The sequence below is a fragment of the Podarcis erhardii genome (assembly GCF_964252035.2).
Source record: "Podarcis erhardii genome assembly, chromosome: 12".
NCBI lineage: Eukaryota > Metazoa > Chordata > Lepidosauria > Squamata > Lacertidae > Podarcis > Podarcis erhardii.
In genome coordinates this window covers 19862475-19886935 of record NC_138513.1, presented here as the reverse complement: position 1 = coordinate 19886935, position 24461 = coordinate 19862475, and the positions used below count along the sequence as shown (strand labels likewise).

General features: G+C 42.0%; 1 protein-coding gene across 3 annotated transcripts in view; it reads left to right on the top strand.

Moving 5' to 3' along the window:
• PLXDC2 (plexin domain containing 2) overlaps positions 1-24461 on the top strand; it is a 263873-nt gene that overhangs the window by 76608 nt on the left and 162804 nt on the right. For all 3 annotated transcript variants that reach the window (XR_014161530.1, XM_081882173.1, XM_081882174.1), the window contains exon 2: positions 21403-21614. Coding sequence is in view for 2 of the 3 variants with exons in the window: in XM_081882173.1 (XP_081738299.1) it covers positions 21403-21614 (212 nt within the window). In the remaining variant the exon portion in view is untranslated. The remainder of the gene's footprint in view (positions 1-21402; positions 21615-24461) is intronic.

Below are 24461 nucleotides of genomic sequence, written 5' to 3'. Positions count from 1 at the left end.
AACTGCTAAGAATGGTTTCATAGTCTTTTGAAGTCAGTGCAAATTTGGTTCCTGCCAGATGGCTTCCCATAGTTGATAGCTTAATTGACATAAAGTCAGGCTTTTGGTTTGCCCATGAAGAAGACAACTGGAAAGACTTTATTTGCCAGTCACCTCCCCCATCCCCCCCGCCCCAGTTTTGGTCAAAAGTTTAGTCTTCAAAAAGTCCTTTATTGCTGTTCTTGTTCAAAATTACACTTGTGGGTGGGAAACAGAGATTTTCTTTGAAAATGTTGTTTATGTTAGTTCTAGCATCCTGGAGTAGAAAACTAGAGCATGCTGTATGACCTTTCGACTTTTCCCTACAAGTCAAACCAATGGAATTTTGTACAGCTAGTTTTTGGGAAAGAAAAAGAATGAGAAAGGGAATAAGAAATGGAACAGATTGTCATGTGATTTACAGAAAACACTGGCAAGCCTTGTCTTTTAATGTCCTCAATGAATCAGTAAACAGCTGTTGATCTTTTATTTATATACTGCTCGCCTGTAGTAACGCCTCTAAGTGGTTTTTCAAGAAATATGCCCCCAGAATGCTCTGAAAAAGAAGAACCCTTCCATGAAGGAGCTGCAGTTTGTAACATCCACAAGTTGTTGTTGTTGTTTTCATAGAGCACATACATTATGCTAATTAATTCTTGTCCATCCATTCTGTTCTGGTGAATGAACATTTCTTTCTCAGTGATGATTGCACTGGATTCATAATAGCGTGGGTCTGTCATCTGCACTTCCAATAAAAATGTTAATGCACTGATTGGAAGCCAGTAGCCTCCATCTTTTGTTTATTAATAGTGTTTGTAGGTTTAGATTAGCTGCTAAGGGTTTAGCAAATTGCTTGCTTTTGGTCAGGACAGTGCTTGTTTTATGAATGTAATGTTATTGATGATTTTATGCTGTTCATTGCCAGTATATTCTTTTCTTACGTTGGTGGTATATATAAATATACCAAATAAATAAAACCACTCTCAATCCTGACCACGTTCCCTTCCAGACAGATATGGTAATTTTCCTGAATTCATGAAGTATGAGGGAAAAATATTCAGTGGGTGGCTGAATACCATTTTATAGATTGTAAGCTCATGCATTTTGGGGCTTACCATCATTCATATACACAGACAGATATATATGGCAGGTGACAGCAAAAACTGCAAAATATTTAGCAGGGACAATTAGAATAAGATCTATTATTTGATTAACTTTCTAACATTACTCGGTTTTGGCTTTTTTAATCAAAAGAAAGGCTATTGGCTCACGTGTTTTATCTGTGGCTATCTATCATCTATATCTATATCTATCTATCTATCTATCTATCATCTATCTATCATTTATCTATGTAGAAATGCAAATTAGTATATGCTGCATATGCCAGAGTAATTGCATTCTGCATTTTTGGATTAGTCTGTATTCTTAGGCCACATTCACACCATATATTTAAACTGCTGTGAAACAACTTTAAACAGTTACATCTTCTCCCAAATAATCTTGGGATCTGTAGGTTGTTAAGGGTGCTGAGAGTTTTTAGGAAACGCCTATTCCCCTCCCAGAGCTACAGCTTCTGGAGTTGTTTAACTACTCAATCTTTCTTTACAGGGAGCTCTTAGAATTGTAGCGAATCAATTAAATGCCACACCTGACCCCCATTGTCCATGGTTTCTACCTTAGTATTAAGTTGGCCATTGTTTGGGAAAGTGCTTCTTTCATAGTGTGGAACCTAAGCATGTAATTCATTCTATACTCTTCCAGAAGAGTATATTAAACACATATTTACAACTCATTAGAGGCAATACATTAAAACACATGCCTAAGGTTAAGTAGGTACCCAATTTAGTATGTGCCATAGTCCATGAAATTTGATTTCAGTTTAATAGTACATAATGGTAAGTTAGTTCCCTTCAGTATAGCACAATTCTGGACCAAAGGTGATGTCATTTTAATATATAGCAAGCCCCCAAGGGGATAGATCCTATTTGCTTGATAATCTAATTATCATTTTTCCCCACAGTTGACTGCTGTGTTTGATGGATGCTATGTAATAATGTTGTTGATTGACAGAGTCAGAATTAGTTTCAAAATTAAGATGCACACTCTCTTCTGGCTGAAATAAATCTGGCAGTACATTTGAGACCTCAACAAATACACTGAAATTATATTCAAAGTATTATTTTCTGTGGACTGAAGTAACATTTTAATCATACGTCTGCCTTAGACTGGTAAGCATAAAGAATATTAAATAGTTTTAGTGTGGATATTCACTGGATATCCTCCTTTGTTTAAGCCAGGGATGGGAAACCTTGGCCCTCTAGGTCAGGCATCCCCAAACTCGGCCCTCCAGATGTTTTGGGGCTACAACTCCCATCATCCCTAGCTAACAGGACCAGTGGTCCGGGATGATGGGAATTGTAGTCCCAAAACATCTGGAGGGCCGAGTTTGGGGATGCCTGCTCTAGGTGTTGTTTGGCTATATAGTGGGGGGGGGGAGAGCTGGGGGGGAATTCACACCTGGTAACCAATATTCCCCTTTGCTTTCAGATAGTAGATTAGTCTAAAAAGCCTGGGACACAGATTTTCACAGCCCTCTGGCAGCAATGGTGGCTCATTTACCTGAAGTAATGTATTTAGCATTAACTCTAGAAGTGTATACTCTATTCTGACCAAACTAAGCCTCCTGATGTATATTGTGCTTGAGGAGGTTTCATTTGGTCAGAATCGAGTGGGGTTTAAATCAACCTTACCCAGTGGTTGAAGTGGGAATCAAAGGCTGTCATGGGAGTGGGGAGCACTCTAAATCACACTGGGTGGGTGGAGACCCCAGGAGACCAGAGGGAAGCCTCCGACATTTCCTCCCCAGGGATAGGAAGAGACCAGAAGCACATCTTTTTCCCAATAAGCCACTATAGAGGTGCAGTTAGGCGATGGCTGCCTAGGAGGTGGCAGATCTGTCCTCCAAGGAGCATGCCATGACTGTCGTTGCCACTGTGGCGGCAGCAGCAGCAGCAGCAGCCGCCGCCGCAGCCGCCGCCGCCAATGCATTCCTTGGAGGCTGGATATGCTGCCTCTGGGGCAGTCTCCTCACCTTGCCTCATAGGTGAGCCGGCCCTGGATAGCACTCCTTGAAAGGAATTGAGTTATGGAGAATGTTCCCCTTCGTTGAGTGGGTGAAGTTGGTCAAGCTAAAGAGGAAAAACTTGTCCTGAAGTTACTTTATTTCATACAATTTATGCACTGCTTGACTGTAAACCAACAACTACCGCAGTTTTCAGAGACACTCAGGGGTAGCAGATGTCCATTCAAACGTAGCAGAAATTGGGGTTTTGACCCACAGTATGCAATTTAGCACACACGTTGGCTCTGTTCCAAGGTTACCTATTCCAAACCTGGTTCTTTTTTCTGGGGAGAAATATATGAGAGAAGGTGTTCAGAGACGGCTCTTTCTGCATGCATCGGTACTGGAAGTGGTGTAGATGTTTGTGTTTCTATGAGTATGGATTGGTTGGTTGAACATGGAAGCTGTGCCAAACAGATGGCACACCCTCACACCATGCCAATAAGCTCTGAAAGCGCAAGACTGCCAGTCCTGAAATTGAAAACAGGTGGTTGCAAAATTTCCTCTTGGAGAACTGGCATCTGTATGTAATCAGTTACTGTAAGAGTCTTGGCCAAGCACAAATTAGCTTCATTACCAACTACAGATTCAGTATCTAAAGGAGATGACAGGGCTGTATTTAATTAGGATTTTATTAGACAGGACTAAAATAACTTATCATTTTTAAACTCTGATTTGTCCTTTTCTATGTTTTAGCAAGATCCATGATCCAGTTTTGTGATCATTTTTTGTCTTAACAAAGCACTTTTCATTATCGTTTTATCACTTTGAGTAGGGCTCCAAAGATAACATAGACATACCCCATGGAATTATTGACTCCCCTCCCTGCCTTTGAACAGCAGACTCCCAGGCTGTATCACAATCTGTTTCCCAAGTATGACTTTCAAAAGTGGTTGAGCATGTGGCATGCTGGGCTATGACTTTAAAAATGCCTGCCTGAGTCACCCTTGGCCATGTAGAATTAGTTGCATGGTTCTGTGGGTCTCAGCCTTGCTTCTGTAGACTGGTGGACTGTAATTCTTTCCAGAGTTTTTACTATTTTCTTCTGACCTGTTGTGCAACACCTTCACTCAAGAACATCAAATGCACTTGCTTTACAGTGGTACCTCGGGTTAAGTACTTAATTCGTTCCGGAGGTCCGTTCTTAACCTGAAACTGTTCTTAACCTGAAGCACCACTTTAGCTAATGGGGCCTCCTGCTGCCGCCGCGCCGCCGGAGCACGATTTCTGTTCTCAGCCTGAAGCAAAGTTCTTAACCCGAGGTACTATTTCTGGGTTAGCGGAGTCTGTAACCTGAAGCGTATGTAACCTGAGGTACTACTGTACTGTCTTGAAAATGAATGCCACAGCATGCAAGTAGTACAGACTAACCAGTAAACAGCCCTTGCTGTGGCATTTTATACAAATAAGATGAGCCTGGTTTATCTCCATTTCTGATCATTCTGCAATATTTGCTGCAAAGTCCGCTGTCCATGGCATTGATTGACAGGGAGCAGGCTGTGCTTAACCTTGGAAGGTTGTTGACTGGTTTTTTCCTGCTGCCCTCCCAGGAGTGGCGTATAGTGTTTTACAAATAATCTCCCTGTGTGTTTTCTGTATCTCATGAACATATTGCCATTCATTTGGCATTTGGTTAATTATTTTTAGAGCACAATCTAAAAACAACTCTGGAGATGAAGTTCTGAAGGAACTCTCTAGTGTATTGTCCATGTTAGTTTAAAACATTTTGTTTTCTAACTTAGTAAGTAAATAAAATGTTTTTTTAGCTAGCCAGTGAGTCATCCAAGTATGGGTGGAGGGGCTCATACGCAGTCTCATGCCTACAGCTAAAGATACTGCCAAAAGATTTGTTCATAACAATAGGAAGAGATGTTTTTGCCTGTTAGGCAGCAGAGCTGTTCTAGTAGCTTCTAGTTCTACTTCTGCATACGAGTTCTTCCTCTCACTTGGAATGCACGCTGGTCCAGACCCAACACCTATCCTATGAGACCCCAGCTCGCTGACTGACATGACACCACAGAAAGATGGTTAGATCCAGACCACAGGACCCCTTCATAAACTTAGTTATTACCACCTCTGTTTCCCCCCTTAAATGTTATTAAAAATATTAAAAACAGTTACCAAACACAAAGTGTTGTCTTCCACCAAAAATACGTGTGAAGTTTTCTATATAGTCAGCCACATGGCATCAAAACAAACTTGGAAAATATTTTGCATTACAAATTCAGCTCACATTCACAGGGAATACTTCAATCTAAATGTCAAAATATCTTTTTCATAGTAGTTACTGTGGCTGAAACTGCTGTACTATTGTTAATAAACGATATAAATCGAGACCATATGGAGTCACACCCATCTCTCTTTGTTATTCATCTAATTGTCCTCCAATTAAGTTAAGTTAAGTGTTCCAGAAGTGCTATATCCCACACATATTGGGTCCATGTTTCTGTGATGAGAGGGGTGGGGGTTTTTCAGTTTGGAAGCAACTATTTGTCTTGCTATTGTCATAAGAAAGAACACCAACTCTTTATGTTTGACATTGGAATTGATAAAAAAAAATGGAAGCAACTATTTGTCTTGCTATTGTCATAAGAAAGAACACCAACTCTTTATGTTTGACATTGGAATTGATAAAAAAAAATCCATTGACAATCTCATATTATAATCTCTTTAAAAGAAAAATACTATACGAGCTCAGGTCTCCCAATCAGATGTACTCATGCTTAGCATTAGCAACACTGATGAAAATGAAGTTGTTTTGTCTGTCTGAATTTATTATTCTCCCTTCACCATCCCAGGGTGGGCCACAACAATTTAAAATTGAAAAGAGTTTGAAACTTATGAGTCATAGGAATAGGGTTGAGTTATTTGCACATTACACTAAGCACAGTTACAAACTGTCTCTACACATGTACAACTGAGCATACAGTTTTGCACATCTCATTTCTTGTGCATTCAGATTATACATTTGTTGAGCATTACATGTTAATGTACAGTACATACAAATGTACACCACAGCTGTTTGTGTACACAGATTGTATACTCATTGAATGTGATGTGTGAACATCCCTTTTAGTATATCTCATGAAATGTATCAGATTTCTAACGTCTCTAAGGTACCAAAACACTATTTGTTGTTTTTGCTTAAATATTGAGTATTCTCAGTTGTTACCACTTTTAGTACTATGCACTATTTAGGGCATCTTCCAACAGCTTAAAATCACAATACCATAATGTCATAAAATACAATAAAAGTATTTGAAATATAATAATAACATGCTGAAGATACAGCAAAGAGAGATAAAAGATGACCTTTTACAACAGATACCTAGGAGGCAAAATGGAATAAAAATGCTAGAATAAAAATGTCTTTACCAGTTGAAGGAAGACAGCCAAAGTGCCTTATATATCAGGATGTTCCCTCTGACCTTTGGTTTATGCAAACAGAAACAATTTATACTTGTATTTTCTCCCAGTCCGTGCACATTTTCTTATGAAATATGCTTTCTCTCTAAGATTTTTTCTCTCCACAGGATTAAATGGGAAGAAGGGTTTATCTGTACATGGAATGAAAAGTAACTAAACAGATGTTTAAAATAGCTCTGGGATATCGCTTAAGCAGCATGTAATAAGAAAGCAGATTGCATATGGAAGCCTGCCCTTGGCGTATACCCTGGTGGGGATGGAATTGTGACAGTGTTGTTTCTAGGCTGCTAATTTCCGAGTGGGAGGAAGTGGCGATCCTTTGGTTGACCACCAATGGAAAGAGAGTGAGTGGGCATTAGCACTCTGGTCAAACCCAGTGTTGTTGGCAGCGTTCATGTCCTTGGAAGTGGTCGGTGGTTTTTGAAGCCATGCACTGTCTTAAGCAGGAAAACCTTGGAGGAGCTGTTATGTGCAGACTCAGAGAAAGAAGGCATTGGAGCAAAACGATCCTGAATTTAATAAAACTGGCAGCTGAAGGGAGATTTATTCCCTTCGTCTATTACTGTCATCAGCTTGACACAGTTCCATGCAGCACCGTTGTGGAAGTTATCAGGTTTTGCCGTACCGAGCTTCTGTATGTCAGTTTAAAAGTATGGCGTGAGTCTACCAGAGAGCAGGCAAGAGACATTTTTGTCAGCCGAGCTCACTCTGCTCCTGGGTCTAAGGGCTGACAGAGCAAAAGAAAAATGCAGTGGCATAGTCAAGTAGGCCAGAGGGCACTAGAAGGAAGTTGCTGTTGCTGCTGCTATTTCTTACCTCCCTCTTACAGACCACACATACATATGTACACTCCCTCCCCCCCTTCACACTGACTACATGTGTACATCTCTCCCTCTCTCACAAACATGCAGGAATTTTCCTAGGGCATTTTTGGGGGACGGGGGTCCTGCCCAGGTGAAACACTAAAAGAGCAGAGCAGGCAAATTTATCACCCCAAAACTGGGAAGAATGGTGCCTGTACGATTTGCCTCATGTCTCAGGTTCTAAAAATGCAATTATTATTTTTTAATGAACGCTTAGAATCTGGGAGTTATGATGTATCCTGGGGGCACTGAAGAAGGTTTTTGTGGGTGCCATGGTGCTCATGGGCACCCGATTGATGATCCATGTTGTAAGGTTTCTCAGAGCAGCAGACTGGATGTCAAAAAAATAAATAAAAACCATTGTGGAAGTGAACAACTTTTTCAAAATTCTGTTTTAGACGGATATTCCCACCTGTGTGGAAGATTTTTATGGTGTTTCCTCAAGTTCATTTTATGGTGTTTCCTCAAGTTCATTGCTTAGTAGCCCAAGCTATATGTGCTGCCTAGAACAGGGATTGTTTAAAGTTGGCAAGAGGAGATTCTAGTGGGAAATCTTAGAACTCCTGAGGGTAGTTCTGCTTGCTTTGGTGTGGGTGTTGTACTTATTCCGTTGGATCAGATTTGGAACTTGGAACCAGATAACCTTAGTAGCCAGAAGTCTCTTTCATCAGCTAAAGTTGTGGTATAGGTCCCAACCCTTTTTGGAACAGACAGGATTCACAGTACTTCTGCCCGCTTCTGTAACCTCAAAGATTGAAGGCTGCAATCAAGCTGGTTCAGAAGGTACCCTAGGGAAGTAACAATATATTCAGCCAGCTCTGTAGCAACTGGGCTTCCTGCGTGCATTTTTCTGGGTGCTGGTGGTCGTCCCACCACCAACCCCCTGGCTCTGACCTTCTTCCCTTGGGGGTTCCCAGCTGGTTCCTTCCACCACTCCCCTGCATCCAACCAGTCCATGGCACTGTTTCTCTCCGTTTCAATGCTTGCGCTGCCATCATTTTTCTGATCTACCCATTGTATGAAATGAACAATGCTTTTGAGCAGGCCCTCTTTTGCCATTTCTCTGAGGTGCTGGAATAATAGTAATTATTATCATTGTCATCTTTGATTTATTAATCTCCTTCTAAACCAGCATCTCAAGGCAATTTACATGTAATTCAAAGCAGTTTAAACAACACACACACATAGCAGATACATTTCAAACAAGACTAAAACCCTAACAGTGGACACCCATGGTAAAGACCTATTAATCCAGCTGGAAAAGCCTGTTGGAACAAAAGTGTATTCATTTTCCCCCCTGGAAAGTGCAGATAGTGGCAGCCTTTCGTTGTTCATCAGGAATGCTGTTCCATAGAACATGGGAATCGTCTTATCGACACCAGATCCTCCACATACCCTTTTGAAAGGTCTGCAACCACTTTATTGTGTCTTACATCAACTGCCTTGAGCCTTAGGAAAGTGGAATGTAAATATTTTACACAGGGCAACAACCATTAACCAATTAATTTGTTATAATTGGTTAAAAACATTTCTGTTTGACCGTAACGTATTGGGCAGCAAAATCTCCACCCCACCCCTTCATTTTTATAAAAACTGTAGATTGTAAGAACCATCTTAAAAGAAGGATTTGCCTTTTATCTCACAGGTTTTAGACTGCAGCTAAAATTATGCACACACATACATCATCTAAAAACTAGTGAATCAGTCAATCAATTGACAAGCAACCATGAGCTCCTATCCTTGGCTGTTGGGTTAGGATGCAGCAGAGGTAGTTCTCCACTACTGACCACAAATGGAGGTGCTCTGCTACCATGGATTCCTCTGGTGCCCCTGTGGGTGGCACTGCTGCTCTTAGTAGCCCACAAACTGGGCATTATGAGAGCAGAATGAGGTTTGTGATGGATCCAAATCCCACCCCATTTCCTTACCCTCCAAGTGTCTCAGAAAAACCGGGACATCCCATTTCCCCCCACCCTGTGGGAGTGCAGCAGCCATTTTGGTAACCATGACCTTGTGCGATTTGACACCAAGTTCTTGCCCCGAAAACAAGTGTCCCTTCAGGGCTGCAATCTCAAACAGCACTCCATAATGCACATTTTTGGGTGCTGTGAGAGCCTGTGTCTTGTGGGGCACATGGTCTCATGTGTCCATGATCTCATGTTGGTGGGAAGACGTGTGTCCCAGTTTTGGGACTCAACATGTTGGAGGATATGTGTTTCCTAAAGAGAAAAATCTGCTTTGAGTTAGCATGCCCCCAAATATAAAACCTGCCCCCCACTACCACCAAGGGCAGTGAAGAATCTGTCACCCTCTGGCCTCTCGCCCCAGTTAGGACCAGTCTCAAACTGACAGGATTAGCATTTATTTAGTCAGGTGACAGTCCTGGGTCAAGTTTGTGACCCATGAATTTAAGTCAGAAGGTTACACGTATCCTTCTAAAATCGATTTTGACCTACCAATTAAATGCAGCCTTGCAAATAAGTTCACAGAAGTTAGTCTTTTAACTAGCCTTCTTACCTACCTACGGGTGTGTTGGTGATAGGCAGAACAAAGATGACTGGGGGAAAAAACCCCTAAAAGAGCCAACCCTCTTTTTGATTCACAAATGCTTATCTGCGGGGGTTGCCTGGAGGCCATTATCTCTCCCCACAATCAATTAGGCGGCTGTCTTGTTTACAGGCCTGAATTAAGTGTGATTTCTAAAGTTGTTCTCCATTCTGCAGTAGGTAGAATGTAATAAGGCTCAGTGTATTTCCACAGCACTCGACAAATCAGATTATTCCAGAATACATTCTTTACCACAAGATGTAAAGGGTTTCTTTCCAAACCTGACGGTGGCTTCTGTGGTTGAAGATGGGCTGTCAGCCAGTCTGTGGGTTGAAGCCTTGGCAAAAAAAGGACTCTGTTAAGCAAAAGATTGCCAGGCTGTTTAAACATTTCTTGGTCTTTATAGCTGGCTGATGTTTTACCTTAACTGAAGCTGGAGGTGATGATGAAAGATGTCTGTTGGCCATGTTCTTGTTTTGGCAGGGATGGAAATTATCTGTTGGGTCAACGTTGCTATATGCTTGTTAGAAATGCAAACTTTGGTGGAAAGAATTAGGGGTAAAACAAACCCCAACAGGCTAATTTTATCCCCCTTCCAAGAAGATGGGCCACTTCCCCTCCGATATGTTTTTCCTCCCAAATTACTATGCATGATGCACAATAATGGCTAATTCACTTTGACTGTGACAAATAAGAAGGAAACTCCAAAGTTTCCTTTCCATCTCACTGTTTAAGGATACCCTGTTTAGGGTGATATCTAATGTTGGTCAGTGGACCCAAGGCCACTGATAACAATCAGTCTACTCTGAGTACGGCTAACATAGCATCCATAGTTTTTAATTCCAGACAACCACTGTTTATGTTTCCTACTGATCTTTCTCCTTTGATTTCAGACTATGGGACAAATATCAAATGAAAAATAATAAGCAGCCATCTTCTGATAGAGGAGATTGCTAGCAGCTTCTTGTGAACCATTTAGATGGTTGTTAATAATATAAAACTGGGCCACTGTTTATATTTGGACAATGTGCATCAAGAAGGAAGGAGCTATAGTGCAGTGGGAGAGAACACAATTTGCATTCGGAATATCCCAAGGTCAATATCTGGAATCACCATGTAGGTTTGACCCACCCCCCCACCCCCCGCAAACAGCCCTACATGATCTGCCATGCCTAACATGAACCACCAGCACGCTCTGGCAACCTACCATGATACTGAAAGCTTCCTGCTCTTAATGCCTGCCTGTTGTTGGAGCAACAACAAAGGAAGGAAGGCCACAGGAGACAGCTAATTTGGATATGTTTGGCTTGATGGACCACATTATTGTGACCATGTGCTGTATCCATTAGTGTTACTAGCTCAGTTGGTACAGCAATGAGACTCTTAATCTCAGGGTTGTGGGTTCAAGCCCTATGTTGAGCAAAAAGATTTTTGCATTGCAGGGGGTTAGACTACTAGATGATCCTTGTGGTCCCTACCAACTCTACAATTCTGAGATTCTGTGAAAGGATAGACATAATTGACTTAGTCCTTTAATTTCAATGGGTCTCCTCTGAGCAGAACTTCGTTGGCTACAACCACACATCATTATCACCTAAAGAAGCAGAAAAAGAATTCCTGGTATAATGACAACGGGAGAAAAATGCATGATAATATGAAGATCTGTTCCATGATGAGAATGAATCTTTGCCTTATATTTCAAGATGTTCCTGCCTAGTTGTGGGGAAATAATCACTGTCATTCCCTTGCTTTTAATTATAGCACCTATGTAAAATGTCTTAATTAACGGCAGCAGGAATTTAAAGTTAGACATCTGTCACTTCACTTAACAAAGTGAAGTGCTCTTGCATATAAAAGACTGCTACTGTTCTAAGACCAAGCCAAAAAATAAAGTTCCCTCTCCTGCTGGGTGGCATGGTTTTGTGACAACCTTGAGAAACCTCAAGTGGGCTGGTTTCCAAGCAGGGGAAGAACCGACACGCCTGTATTATAGATGAGGCTCTCTTAAACATTGGTGCTTGATCTTGCGGAAGTATTTATAATCCAGTAATTGACTGGAAAAAATCCCTCTAAGTGTATGTCCAATGTGTTTAAATAAGGTGGAGTTAGCATTCTCTGGAAACCCCTCAAGAGCAGAATGAGAATTTGCATTTAAATGGAGGATTAGTTGGTTCCACTTTCTCTTAAATGGTAAATGATTCTAAAAACTAAGGTTCGGGAAGCAGTCAGTTGATATTATTTGAGCAGTCAGCTGGCTGGCTGTTAGTTATCTCTTATTTTCTAAAATGTAAACTGCCACTGTGATAAATGTGGATGAAGCAATTTTGTTTTAACAGTTGGAAAGAAGGTTATTAGAAACATTGTTTTTTAAAAGGCTGTGACTCACATGATCATTGTGAAAACACTGAGCTATAGGATAGAGTTCCAGTGCTTTATTGGTAGGCATATTATTTGTAGGAGTGAATGATTCGTACTTGACAAAGTTTGCAGTTCCATTGGACTCTGTAGAACTTAACTTCTGTGTAAACATGCATAGGATTAAGCTCAGGAGCAACTGGATGTGTGTCATACAGATTGACAGTCCTTCCCAAAGGAGACTGATGTGGGACACTAGTCATTGTGGCTCCCTCTCTACATATCCTGTTCTGCCCACTTGATAATGGGTAGACCCTAACCCTTAAGTCCTGTGTGAGTGTCTGGAGGTGGTTGGAGGATGGATGGTGGCTAACAGATTGAGGTTGAATCCTGACAAGACAGAAGTACTGTTTGGGGGGGACAGGGTGCAGGCGGGTGTGGAGGACTCCCTGGTCCTGAATGGGGTAACTGTGCCCCTGAAGGACCAGGTGCATAGCCTGGGACTCGCAGCTGTCCATGCAGGTGCAGGTCAATTCTGTGTCCAGGGCAGCTGTCTACCAGCTCCATCTGGTACACAGGCTGAGACCCTACCTGCCCGCGGACTGTCTCGCCAGAGTGGTGCATGCTCTAGTTATCTCCCACTTGGACTACTGCAATGTACTCTACATGGGGCTACCTTTGAAGGTGACCTGGAAACTACAACTAATCCAGAATGCGGTAGCTAGACTGGTGACTGGGAGGGGCCGCCAAGACCATATAACACCAGTCCTGAAAGACCTACATTGGCTCCCAGTACATTTCCCAGCACAATTCCAAGTGTTAGGGCTGACCTTTAAAGCCCTAAATGGCCTCAGCCCAGTATACCTGAAGGAGTGTCTCCACCCCCATCATTCAGCCCAGACACTGAGGTCCAGTGCGGTGGGCCTTCTGGCAGTTTCTTCATTGCAAGAACTGCAATGATGGGTGGAAGGCCCTCCCATCAGATGTCAAGGAAATAAGCAACTATCTGACTTTTAGAAGACATCTGAAGGCAGCCCTGTTTAAAGAAGTTTTTAATGTTTGATGTTTTATCATGTTTTTAATATTCTGTTGGGAGCTGCCCAGAGTGGCTGGGGAAACCTGGCCAGACGGGCGGGGTATAAATAATAAATTATTATTATTATTATTATTATTATTATTATTATTATTATTAAGCATTATGAGGATCTTCCCCTGTATTTTAAGATAAGATGGGAAGATTTTGGGCAGTGTCTTGTGGTATCTCAGAAGGGTAGCAATGAGGATTTCTAAAGAAAGAGGTCTACCTGTGATTAGTAGAAGTGGAATAATAAATAATTCAAAATTAGAAAACGCATGCAAATTATTATCACTAATAAGAAGTTAGCTTAATTTGTTTGTAGACACACACACACACACACACACATTATTTGCACGGGTGTGTGTTAATGTGCACATGTGGGTCATTTCAGACATAACATCAAACACTGGCTTGCTGCTATATGAATGGATCCCTGAACTTGTACACCCATTCCTCCTTTAGCACACCTGATTTCCTCTCTCATTTCTGCTTTAGCTGCCAGCTATAATTTGCTGTTGCATTCAGATCTTGCAACCTATGGTTTGCATAAGCCATAGCTTGCTGTATTCTGATTTATATGGTTTGCCACTAAAGCTGCAGTCCTAACCTGGGAGTAAGCCCTAGTAAATTAAATAGGACTTCATTGTGGTTAAGATTGCAGCCTTGATCAGAAGTGAGGGGGGAAATTATAATATAATCATAATAATTTATTCTTTATACCCCACCCATCTGGCTGGGTTTCCCCAGCCACTCTGGCCAGCTGTTATTAGAGAGTGAAAAGGGAGGAGCGAAGGGGAGGAGGCTGTGCTCCAGCACAGGGCTAGTTCATGAAATGGCATTTTGTCTGGATCCACCTCTCAGGGGCGCCGACTTATAAAAAATATTGGGGGGGCGGGGGCCCATACCGACTTATAAAAAATATTGGGGGGGCCCAAGACCTCCAAACCGCTGCTGCTGGGGGAACGAAAGGGGCGAGCCCCGGGCTGCCCCGACCTTAAGTGAACCTGTGAGGGCCCGCCCTTTGCGGTGAATATTAATGAGCTAGGGGGAATCTCCGCTTCTCGCGGGGCTAACGCCAGCCCCGCGAGATTGTTGATGGGTCGAGAGCCCGCAACCCCACCCCCTCTCTAGATCGGGAGTGGCTTTGTTTTAACTCATTACTGAATGTATTTTAAAAGGTAACTATCGTCAAACAAGGAAAATAAAAAATACCAACATAATTTTGTGATTTTACAAAGCATAATATAACTAATAATTTTCTTAAATTATTGGGGGGGGCAGAGCCCCCCCCAAACGAATTTTTGAGGGGGCTCGGGCCCCCTCAGGCCCCATGGAGTCGGCGCCTATGCCACCTCTTAAGACTCCATTAAAATTATTTACATGGGTTCTCTTCCCGGCCTCTGCATACATTGGTGGATGCCCTATCCCTGTTTCGCTCCCCCCTTCTGCCCCCATTTGACCTTCCAGATCCTAAAGGACCCATGTGTCGGTGATCACGCATCTATTGTCACTACCTGTGTATCCTTGAGTCTGTCTCTTTTCTAAAGAACAGCTTATTTTGTTTTGTTTTGTTTTTCCACAAGAGGAGCTTAATAGCCCATAAGGAAAAGGCCTGCCAGTTGTCCAGTTTATTCAGGATTTCATTTTGCCATGAGCATTTTCTTTTGTTTAAGAAAACACTTTGCAAAGTTAAAAATCTGCGCTATCCCTTGAAGCTATATGGTAGGTTTCTGTACATTACCAGTTTTATTACACTCTTCCAATGTGTCTCCAAGCACTAGTTGCAAAGGGCAGCCCATTTAAAAACAAGAATAGCTGCCCAAGAGCAAATAGGCAGTTTACACTTCTAGGAATTAAGCAAACAGTCTGCTGATATTTTTTCTTCTGACAGCTAAATGCTTGTATTTGTGTTTTTATTTTTTTCAGTATATCACAGTGACATCCGCCAGTCATTCCTTCAGGCTGTCCTCCTAACCCATGGGTAGGCAAACTAAGGCCCGGGGGCCCAATCCGCCCCAATTGCCTTCTAAATCTGGCCTGAGGATGGTCCGGGAATCAGTGTGTTTTTACATGAGTAGAATGTGCCCTTTTATTTAAAATGCATCTCTGGGTTATTTGTGGGGCGTAGGAATTTGTTCATCCCCCCCAAAAAAATATAGTCCGGCCCCCCACAAGGTCTGAGGGACAGTGGACCGGCCCCCTGCTGAAAACGATTGCTGACACCTAGTGACCACTAGTTGATGCAGGCCCTCAGCGCACCATGCACAGTCCAGTGGAGTTGCATGCATGTTGTAGCTTGCAATAAATGTGTGATTTATTCCTTGCACATTGTAATTCTGCGGCCAGAGTTCAGTGGCAGAACAAATGTTTTGCATGCAAAAGGACGTTTAATCCCCAGAATCTCCAGTGGTAAGAAAGGCTAAGGCCAGAGGTGACAGGAAAGTCTGAGACTCTGGAAAGCTGTTGTCAATCAGACTCGACAGTACCAGGCTGGACTCTCCTAAAAACAGAGAGTCACAAAGATTGGGACTTCTGAGCTTAGAGAAAAGGCAAGCAAGTAATGTGAGGGATGTGGCATATAAAGGTAAAGGGACCCCTGACGATTAGGTCCAGTCGTGACCGACTCTGGGGTTGCGGCACTCATCTCGCTTTATTGGCCGAGGGAGCCGGCGTACAGCTTCAGGGTCATGTGGCCAGCATGACTAAGCCACTTCTGCCGAACCAGAGCAGCGCCTGCAAACGCCGTTTACCTCCCCGCCGGAGCGGTACCTATTTATCTACTTGCGCTGGTGTGCTTTCGAACTGCTAGGTTGGCAGGAGCAGGGACCGATCAGCAGGAGCTCACCCCGTCGCGGGGATTTGAACCGCCGACCTTCTGATCGGCAAGTCCTAGGCTCTGTGGTTTAACCCACAGCACCACCCGCGTCCCTGGGATGTGGCATAGGTGTATATAATCAAGGAAGGTGTGGAGAAAGTAGATAAGGAGAAGCTTCTCCCTCTCTCATAATACAAGAACCCTGGTGAGAGATTCAGACAGATAAAATGAAGTCCTTCCTCATGCAGCATATAGATGTAAATGATGAGATTTGCCACCACAAATTGCAGTGATGAGCTGTTTAAAAAAGGAGATGGTTATGTACTACCTATTAATCATTATTATTAACCTGTGGGATAGCTCAGATTGGAAAGCACAAGACTCTTAGGGTTCTGGGTTTGAGACCCACACCTGCATCACAGGGGGTTGGACTAGATAACCCCTCCAACTCTACAATTCTATGGGTCTAGGATTAATTAATTATCATCTGAATTTTAGTGGATACATCTTTGCATTGTTTCAATCCCATATAGCTTAACTACTTTTTAACGATAACCCTTCGTATGTTCTTAGCTATGTGTGCTTTGTCTGTATTTTTTTTTATTTCTGTGAGCTTATAGAGTCCCGGTGTTGGGGGAAAGGCAGGGTATAAGTACGTATAAGTATAGATAATGTCTGCCGTATCAGAGGCTTCATGGATTTTAATCCCAGCTGCTGGGGAGCATGAGTGGGAAACATATAATCCTGCTTGTGGGCTTCCCATGTTGCACTCCAGTTCCCATCAGCCCCAGACAGGCAGGGTGAGGGTTGAAGCCCAACACCTGGAGGGCACCATGTTGGCTGCCCCTGCCATAGGCAAGTGGTTGGCCACTGTGGACATGGACTGCTGGACTAGATAGGTCTTTGACCTAACCCAGCAGGTGGCTTATTATATGGTTGGGTGGAACAATGGCCCAACTCAGCATTAAGCAACTTCATAGATTTGGATATAGAACACTTTCCTCCCTGTGCCTGGCTTCTATATTCATTTAGGGGAAATGTCACTTGAAAGAGATGGCTTGTGGAATATTATGGACTACATTTGACATAGATGCGGAACCTGCTTGGCATTGATTTAAAATTTTATTGTCCCACACTTGTTTCGTTTGTTACTGTTATTGTTCTATTCATTTTACTTTTATGTGCCTTAAACTTGATGTAAAAACTTAGTAATAATAATAATGAATTATTTTTAAAAAAAGAAAAGGGGCCTCAGGGGGTACATGAATGTGACATTACTGACCAGGAAAGTACTTCTGATAGTAGCAGCATGCAAACTGTAGACTGTGTTATGTAGTGATTGGTTCAATGCGTAGCTGTGCAAAGGAATAAGCTGTTGGCATATGATTCTGAGACATGATTTTCACGATGTTTCCTACGTGGAGTTCCTTTCCACATAAAACCGCCACCACAAGACTGCTTGAGGCAACCATTTCAATTCCCATTGAAAACATCGGTCCACAGACATTTGACTGTTCACAGTTACTGGGATTGACCATGCGGAGAGAGAGATATGCTAGGAAAACAGCCCTTGAGACAATATGCTTTCTAGTGGGAATGAAGTACAGCTTTTCCCCAGCTCTATTCCCCCAAAAGTTCCACTGCTGGTTTTTCTAACATGTACAGCTCCATTTGCATAGTGAGCTCAATCAGTTAAGAGTATACATGAGAAAGCCTGTTTTCTCCACACACATAACCCCTGAAATGGTTTTAAGGGCTTAATTCTATTTGATTCAAAATTTAAGCTGTATGCAGTATTAGGTGCAGGCTCTGGGATGGATAGCCCTGAAAAACAAATTAAGAATCTGTTTTCAGCTTAATTGGTTAAAATAGAATCTGCTTTTCTTCTACTTTCACAGTTGAGCATGTTTTCTATTTTGTTTTTTGGTTTCTCAGGAAGCAACTTAGCACAAATGCCTCTGTATCAGAATAAGGCCTAGTTGGTAGCTATTCTTTTTTCTTTTTTCTAATTGCGATTTCTTCCCACCCTCTCTGCTCAAGTATTCTTTTGAGACCTGCCTGAGTTGAGTGAATTATAAGACACACACATTTCTGGTGTAGTGCTTCTCTCATTGATTGCACTGACTGGAGAGTGCTGGGTTGATCAACAGCAGCCACAAGTGGCCCTGAATGCAGCCAACAAACCATTCATTAATTCTGACTGATCTCAGCGTAGTAAGAGCTTGTCAAGACTGCCAGTTCCCCTTCCCCTCATGCCGCTTTCCTCCGAGGTAGGGCTCCAATCTTAAATTTAAATTCAACATAAGCGGGGAATAAAATTGCCAGCCTAATCACTTTAGCATCTAATTTTATGCAAACCTCAAGGACAACTGCTAAAATCATTAGAGCAAAACGCAGGCTTAATTATGTGTTCATTATAAACCCCCTTGCTGCTAATCTCGCTCCTTCCAAAACAGTGCTGTGAGATCTTTGCTGGGGGAGAGCTTCATGCAAGGTTTCGTCTTGTGTGGCAGTGAGTGAAGGGATTATAAACAACAAAAGCCTTGTGCAGCAGGCACTATGCTTCTCAATCACGAAATACGGAGTGTTATTGCAGCACTGCCTCTGTCCACATAAATTGCAAAGCAAGCTGCTGCTAATCAGTGCTACCTTCTCTTATGATGGAACTATTTGTCAGATGCCCTTACAATATCTGGCTGTTTTCCAGCTGAATTGAATGACATTGCAGTGCTAATTGAGTGCAAACTCTGAGATCTTCGGTGATAACAGTCCAAGTCCCTTATAAAATTTCCTGTGAGTCTAACGTCTTTCTATCCTCAGAGGTCATTAGCTGCATTCAGCTATTGCTCTGAAGAAACAGAGAAAGTTAATACTGTGGCAGGGGGAAGATAGGATGTGCAAAATATTTTCCTTTATTTACATGGCTGTATCCATTTTCCCACAAACCGGCATTATTGTTTGGGACGCCTGCAAACAAAAGCAGATACAGTTGTTTCTACAGGGTAGATCCAAATCACTATGCATCAAACTTGAATATTATTATGTGCAGCAGGCTTATCTGTACAGTGGTACCTCTGGTTACGAACTTAATTCGTTCCAGAGGTCCGTTCTTAACCTGAAACCGTTCTTAACCTGAGGTACCACTTTAGCTAATGGGGCCTCCCGCTTCTGTTGCGCCATCGCCACACGATTTCTGTTCTCATCCTGAGGTAAAGTTCTTGGAGTCTGTAACCCGAAGTGTTTGTAACCCGAGGTACCACTGCACATTGCTTTCTCCATGTTAAGCCACAAACCTCATTCTAAGGGGGCCAGTGCAGATAGAAATCATCACTGTGATTCACATGGGCCCTTGGCTGAACTGTGCATTGCCTTGCACATTCATTTTGCAAGTCCCTCAGTAACAAGTATCTATTTTGTCCTGTTTTTGTTTTGTTTTAGATATACAGTGGTACCTCTGGTTGCGGACACGATCCGTTCCGGGGTGCCATTCGCACCCCAAAAAGTCCATAACCAGAGTGGTGCTTCTGTGCATGTGCAAAGCACGATAGAGTGCTTCTGCACATGCGCAAACCGTGCAGAACGCTTCTGCGCATGTGTGAACCATGCAGAATGTTTCTCTGTGTGTGTGCGCGTGCGTGGCAAAACCCAGAAGTAAACACTTCCAGGTTGGCCGGGTTCTTAACCCGAAAAAACGCAACATGAAGCGTTCTCAAGAAGAGGTATAACTGTATATTATTATTATTATTATTATTATTATCATTATTATTTATATGCCGTCCATCTAACTGGATTGCCCCAGCCACTCTGGGCAGCTTCCAACAAATCAAAAACATTAAGCACATAAAAACATCAAACATAAAAAACTTCCCCATACTTATCCATCTGCTGGGTTTTTTTTAACTACTATTTCCTGTTTTTACTGTACATCGCCTTGAGATGATTGTGTAAAAGGCAATAAATAAATTGATGATGATAATTCCAAACCAGCTACCTGTTCAGTAAAGTTTTAAGGTGCAGTTTTTGCTGCAGGACCAGAGAGATATGGATGCTCATAGAATTCCCAGGCTAAGCTGCACTTAAAATTTTAAAAAATGTTTCAAGCTTTGCCATCCCCCCCCCCACTGCACCACCAAGCCTGCTGGTTGTGCAAATTGATGGTACCATCTGGGCTATGTAGGCAGAAAACACAGGGAATGATGGGGGCGTTTAAAAATGTGGAAGTGGTTGAAGGTGAACTTGAGACCAGAAACAGCTTGGGCACAGTTTCACATAGACTATGAAAAGGTTTTCAAGGAGCTAGAAGAAAACTTAGAAAGTATCTTATCTGGTGATCAAGAATCTTGAAAATTTTAATGCGTGATTCTAAAATGCCACCAGCATCATGAACTAAATAAGTGTTGTGTTTATATGCATCTAAAGACATTTTAGCTATTATAAGTAAAAATCTTTTTTTTTTAATACCCATACCTTCAAATCATTCCTCCCCTAATGTGAATTTATCATAGAGTCATGCTATTAGGACAAAGATTTGGAAAGGCATATGCACTCATCTGATCAAGGTTATCTATCACTGATTTTTTTTAATTAAACTGCTGCTGCCTATAATGAATGTATTCAGAAAACTGACCTCCGAAAGGCAGTGTTCAGTTATGAATTGGCCCAAAGAACAGTTCTTATTAAGGTTTTTACTAGCAAATTAGTGTCAACTGTAGCAGCAGAATAGAGCTATAGATAGGTAACTTCAAAATAAAACATACTGTGCATGTTTGTAAGCAAGAAGGCAAAGTTGGACGTATCAGAAATCTCTCACTGCTTGAAAACTAAAGAAGTATTGCTTTACTTTCTCCTGTTTTTCCCCCAAACTATACAATAGTAAGAATATTGTCTAGTTAACATGCCATATTTCTGCAGCTTGTCATATAAAGAAGCATTGAGGTTTCTGTCTGAAAAGTGTTGTTAATAAAATGCATTTTATATATATTTTAATAAAATGGAACAAGAGTGAGGTATCAGTTGTCTCAGTGAGGCCCCAAAGTTTTCTGAAATTCAAAAAAAACCCCAAAACATTTTGTTGCAAGATCCACTCGTAAATAATACATATCAAAAGAATGTTGCTGTATTATTATTTTTTCTATCTTGCTTTAACTCTTTCCCCCAACAAAAATCTCTTTGTCAATAGGTGCATTTTATGAAATGGTTCCAAGCTTTCCTCGAGTGGAGGAGAACATCCGCGTGGATTCCTACAGATACAGCCACAGATGGAAACGGCATTCAGAGTTCCTCAAGTCAGTTGACACCAACAGAGCCAGTGTGGGGCAGGACTCTTCAGAACCTGGGGGCTTCACAGATCTGCTGCTTGATGACACACACGACAACACTACCCAGATTGAGGTAGGGAGCTATTTATCTCCGTTCTGTTGCCTTAAGATACCTGCATGGTGAGGAGGGGATATGAAAACTTGTCACCATATAGGGATTGTTAGGGGCTAGGGAGCAGGGGCTCCTCAGGTTCAGGGGCTGAATGTGTCTCTCCAGGCCACACTTCTCACCAGAGTGGAATGCGCCCTTGAATACATAGAGAGGAGTGTGTGAGTTTGTAGAAACTGGCCTACTGTCAGAGGTTGTAATGTTTACATTATTTGCACTGTCCACTTTTGCCTCTGGCTCTGTCCAACACTGGCATGTGGCCCCCAGAAGGAAATGTGGCCCTGGGCTGAAAAAGGTTCCCTGCTGTGTAACGATGCTGCACACACACACATACACACGTTAACAAGCTTTGTGCCCAAAGCTTTTTGTGTTAGATCCAGTTTCCTTCCCACTATTGCTTTTTTCTTAAAGGCTTCGCTGCACGATAATGAAACTTGCTAATGCCTCCAATGTCTGGGTGGCTTCTATTCTAAATCCTTATTGTAACAACCATAGTAGTCCACTATTGATATACGAGCAGGTCCTTAATGGATAACCACAGTAGAGGTAGCTGTGTGCTTGTGCCTGTTCTGAATAACCATCATTTCTCCCAATGCTTTATGCTCATCAAAAGCCCCACACAATGGCAATGATCTTAGTTGCTCTTCTTTTTCACATTTTGCTGTTTATGTTTTGGATTATAGTCTCTTATTTATATTGAATGATATTCCTACGAAGTGAGATTACATTTAAAAAAAAATCAGACATTTTTCTCCAGTATAATGCAATGTACTTTGATATAGTGCCAAAATATAGCTAGATTTACATTGTTAGTATCTCCTCACCCATTTCCTTCGGTTACAGTTTTTTTAAAAAAAATGGCGTCCCTCCTTCCTCTGCATGCTCCGATTCCCCCTCTGACAACCCATTTCATTGTGAACTGTCATTTGGTTATACATGCAAACTGAGCAAATAATGGCTTGTGAAATCTATCATTTGTTTCTAAATCAGCTTGGTTTGAAGGCAACCATAGTTTGTCTGGATGTAATGGCACACTATGGTTTACCAGAAATTAGGGCCAGCTCACTGGGCTCTCATGACAGGCCAATATTGATGTTATGCTAAAGCATTGTTTAGCTTTCTGTGGAAGAGTGCAGGGAGCCCTGGGACTCCTCCTTCTCTCTCTCCCACTAGCACATGTGAGAGGAGACCAGAATATTATGTCCTTAACCAGATTTCCCTGGGAATCCCAGTTAGATAAAAACTCTATATAATTTAAACAAGACAGGATCAAACTCTAGTAAGATCCTGAAGTGTTCACCAACTAGAACTTAAACTAACCAAAGTACCCCCCCCTCCAAGTTTTGGGTGTAGTGGGGAAACTCTGGTTAGATTAAAACAAGAAATAGAGGAGTTTGCTCATTTTCTTTGCTGCATGCCGGAGGCATAGATGATATGGGGGAATGCACAAGCCTGATGCTAGCTGCAGCTCATTGATGTGATGCTAAGCCATGGTTTACCATTATGTTCAGACCACTGCCCTGAGTTATAATTGCTGCAAGAATTAAATGACCTACATACTAGGTATAAATTTCAAAGGCAGGGATTTCATTTCTTGAAAAAGGATTTGCTGCTTGAACTGTGCTCATAACACTGCTATAGTTATCATGATGTATATAGAAAAACAACCACAATAAACGCTCTTGATATATCTGACTACGCTTGCTTAGATGTCACACTAAGCCAATTTAGCTCAGCAATGCATAGCGTAGTGATGAAAGGGACAGGGGAAGAGCAAAGCAGCTCCATGCTCTTCTCTTGGGAGTCAACACACAGGAAGTTGCCATATACTGATTCAAGGCTTTGATCTACTTAGCTCAGTATTGTGCACTGACCAGCAGCAGCTCTTCAGGGTTTCAGGAAAAGGACTTCCTGTCCCAGACTCCCAGCCCTACCTGGATTGAACCTGGGAACTTCTGTATGCAAAGCAGATGCTCTGCCACAGACCAGACTGGTCCCACACTTACCATGTCATATGAACCAGGTAATTACTTAGAATGGATTGCCCTTACAGCATCTCTGGAACTGCAAATTTTGTGGTTGGGGAGTTTGGAATGTAATTTCTCTTGTAAGTAGGGATGGACACTGGCGTTCACTGTTCAATTCTTTTCTGTCCTATTTCTGCTGTAATTTGTGGTTTATTTATTTTTTAACCACTTGTGTGAATAGCAAACTGAAACCATTTTTCTTTCTCAAAACACACATTTTAAAATGCATATATATATCAGGAAGTGTGAAGCCAGAGGGTAGCCTTAGTCTGGGATGCGAGGATCCGTTGGTTCATAATGGAATTCTCAAATATCAGATTAATCAACCATCCCTATTAGTTAAGTGTAATCTCAAAATTGACAGCCGGGCTAGAAATATTAAAACAAGAGTGTATGTGTCTGTTTCTCTTTGAAGCAGACACTTCCTCCCATCCATTCCCACCTGGAACACAATTGAGTTAGAGATCACACCTTTGAGGCAATTAAGCCATGTCACTTTACAGTTTAGAAATTAAGCTCTGGAAGGAGCAGACAGCAATCAGTGGGGGGCATCTTCTTTCTTTAAAACTTTGGAGTTAATTGCACATGAAAGCAGCTTCTAATTCCACCCCTTCCAGCCCTCTTCAAAACTGCAAACAGCTCAGATTACCTTCACAGTTCAATTCACACTCAACAATGACTCAGTTACAGGATTCTTTTTTTTAAAAAAAGAGAGAGAGAGATAAAACAGCTGACTTTGCCAACACAGGGGTGTCATTTAGGAGTGATTATGGAGGATACGGAC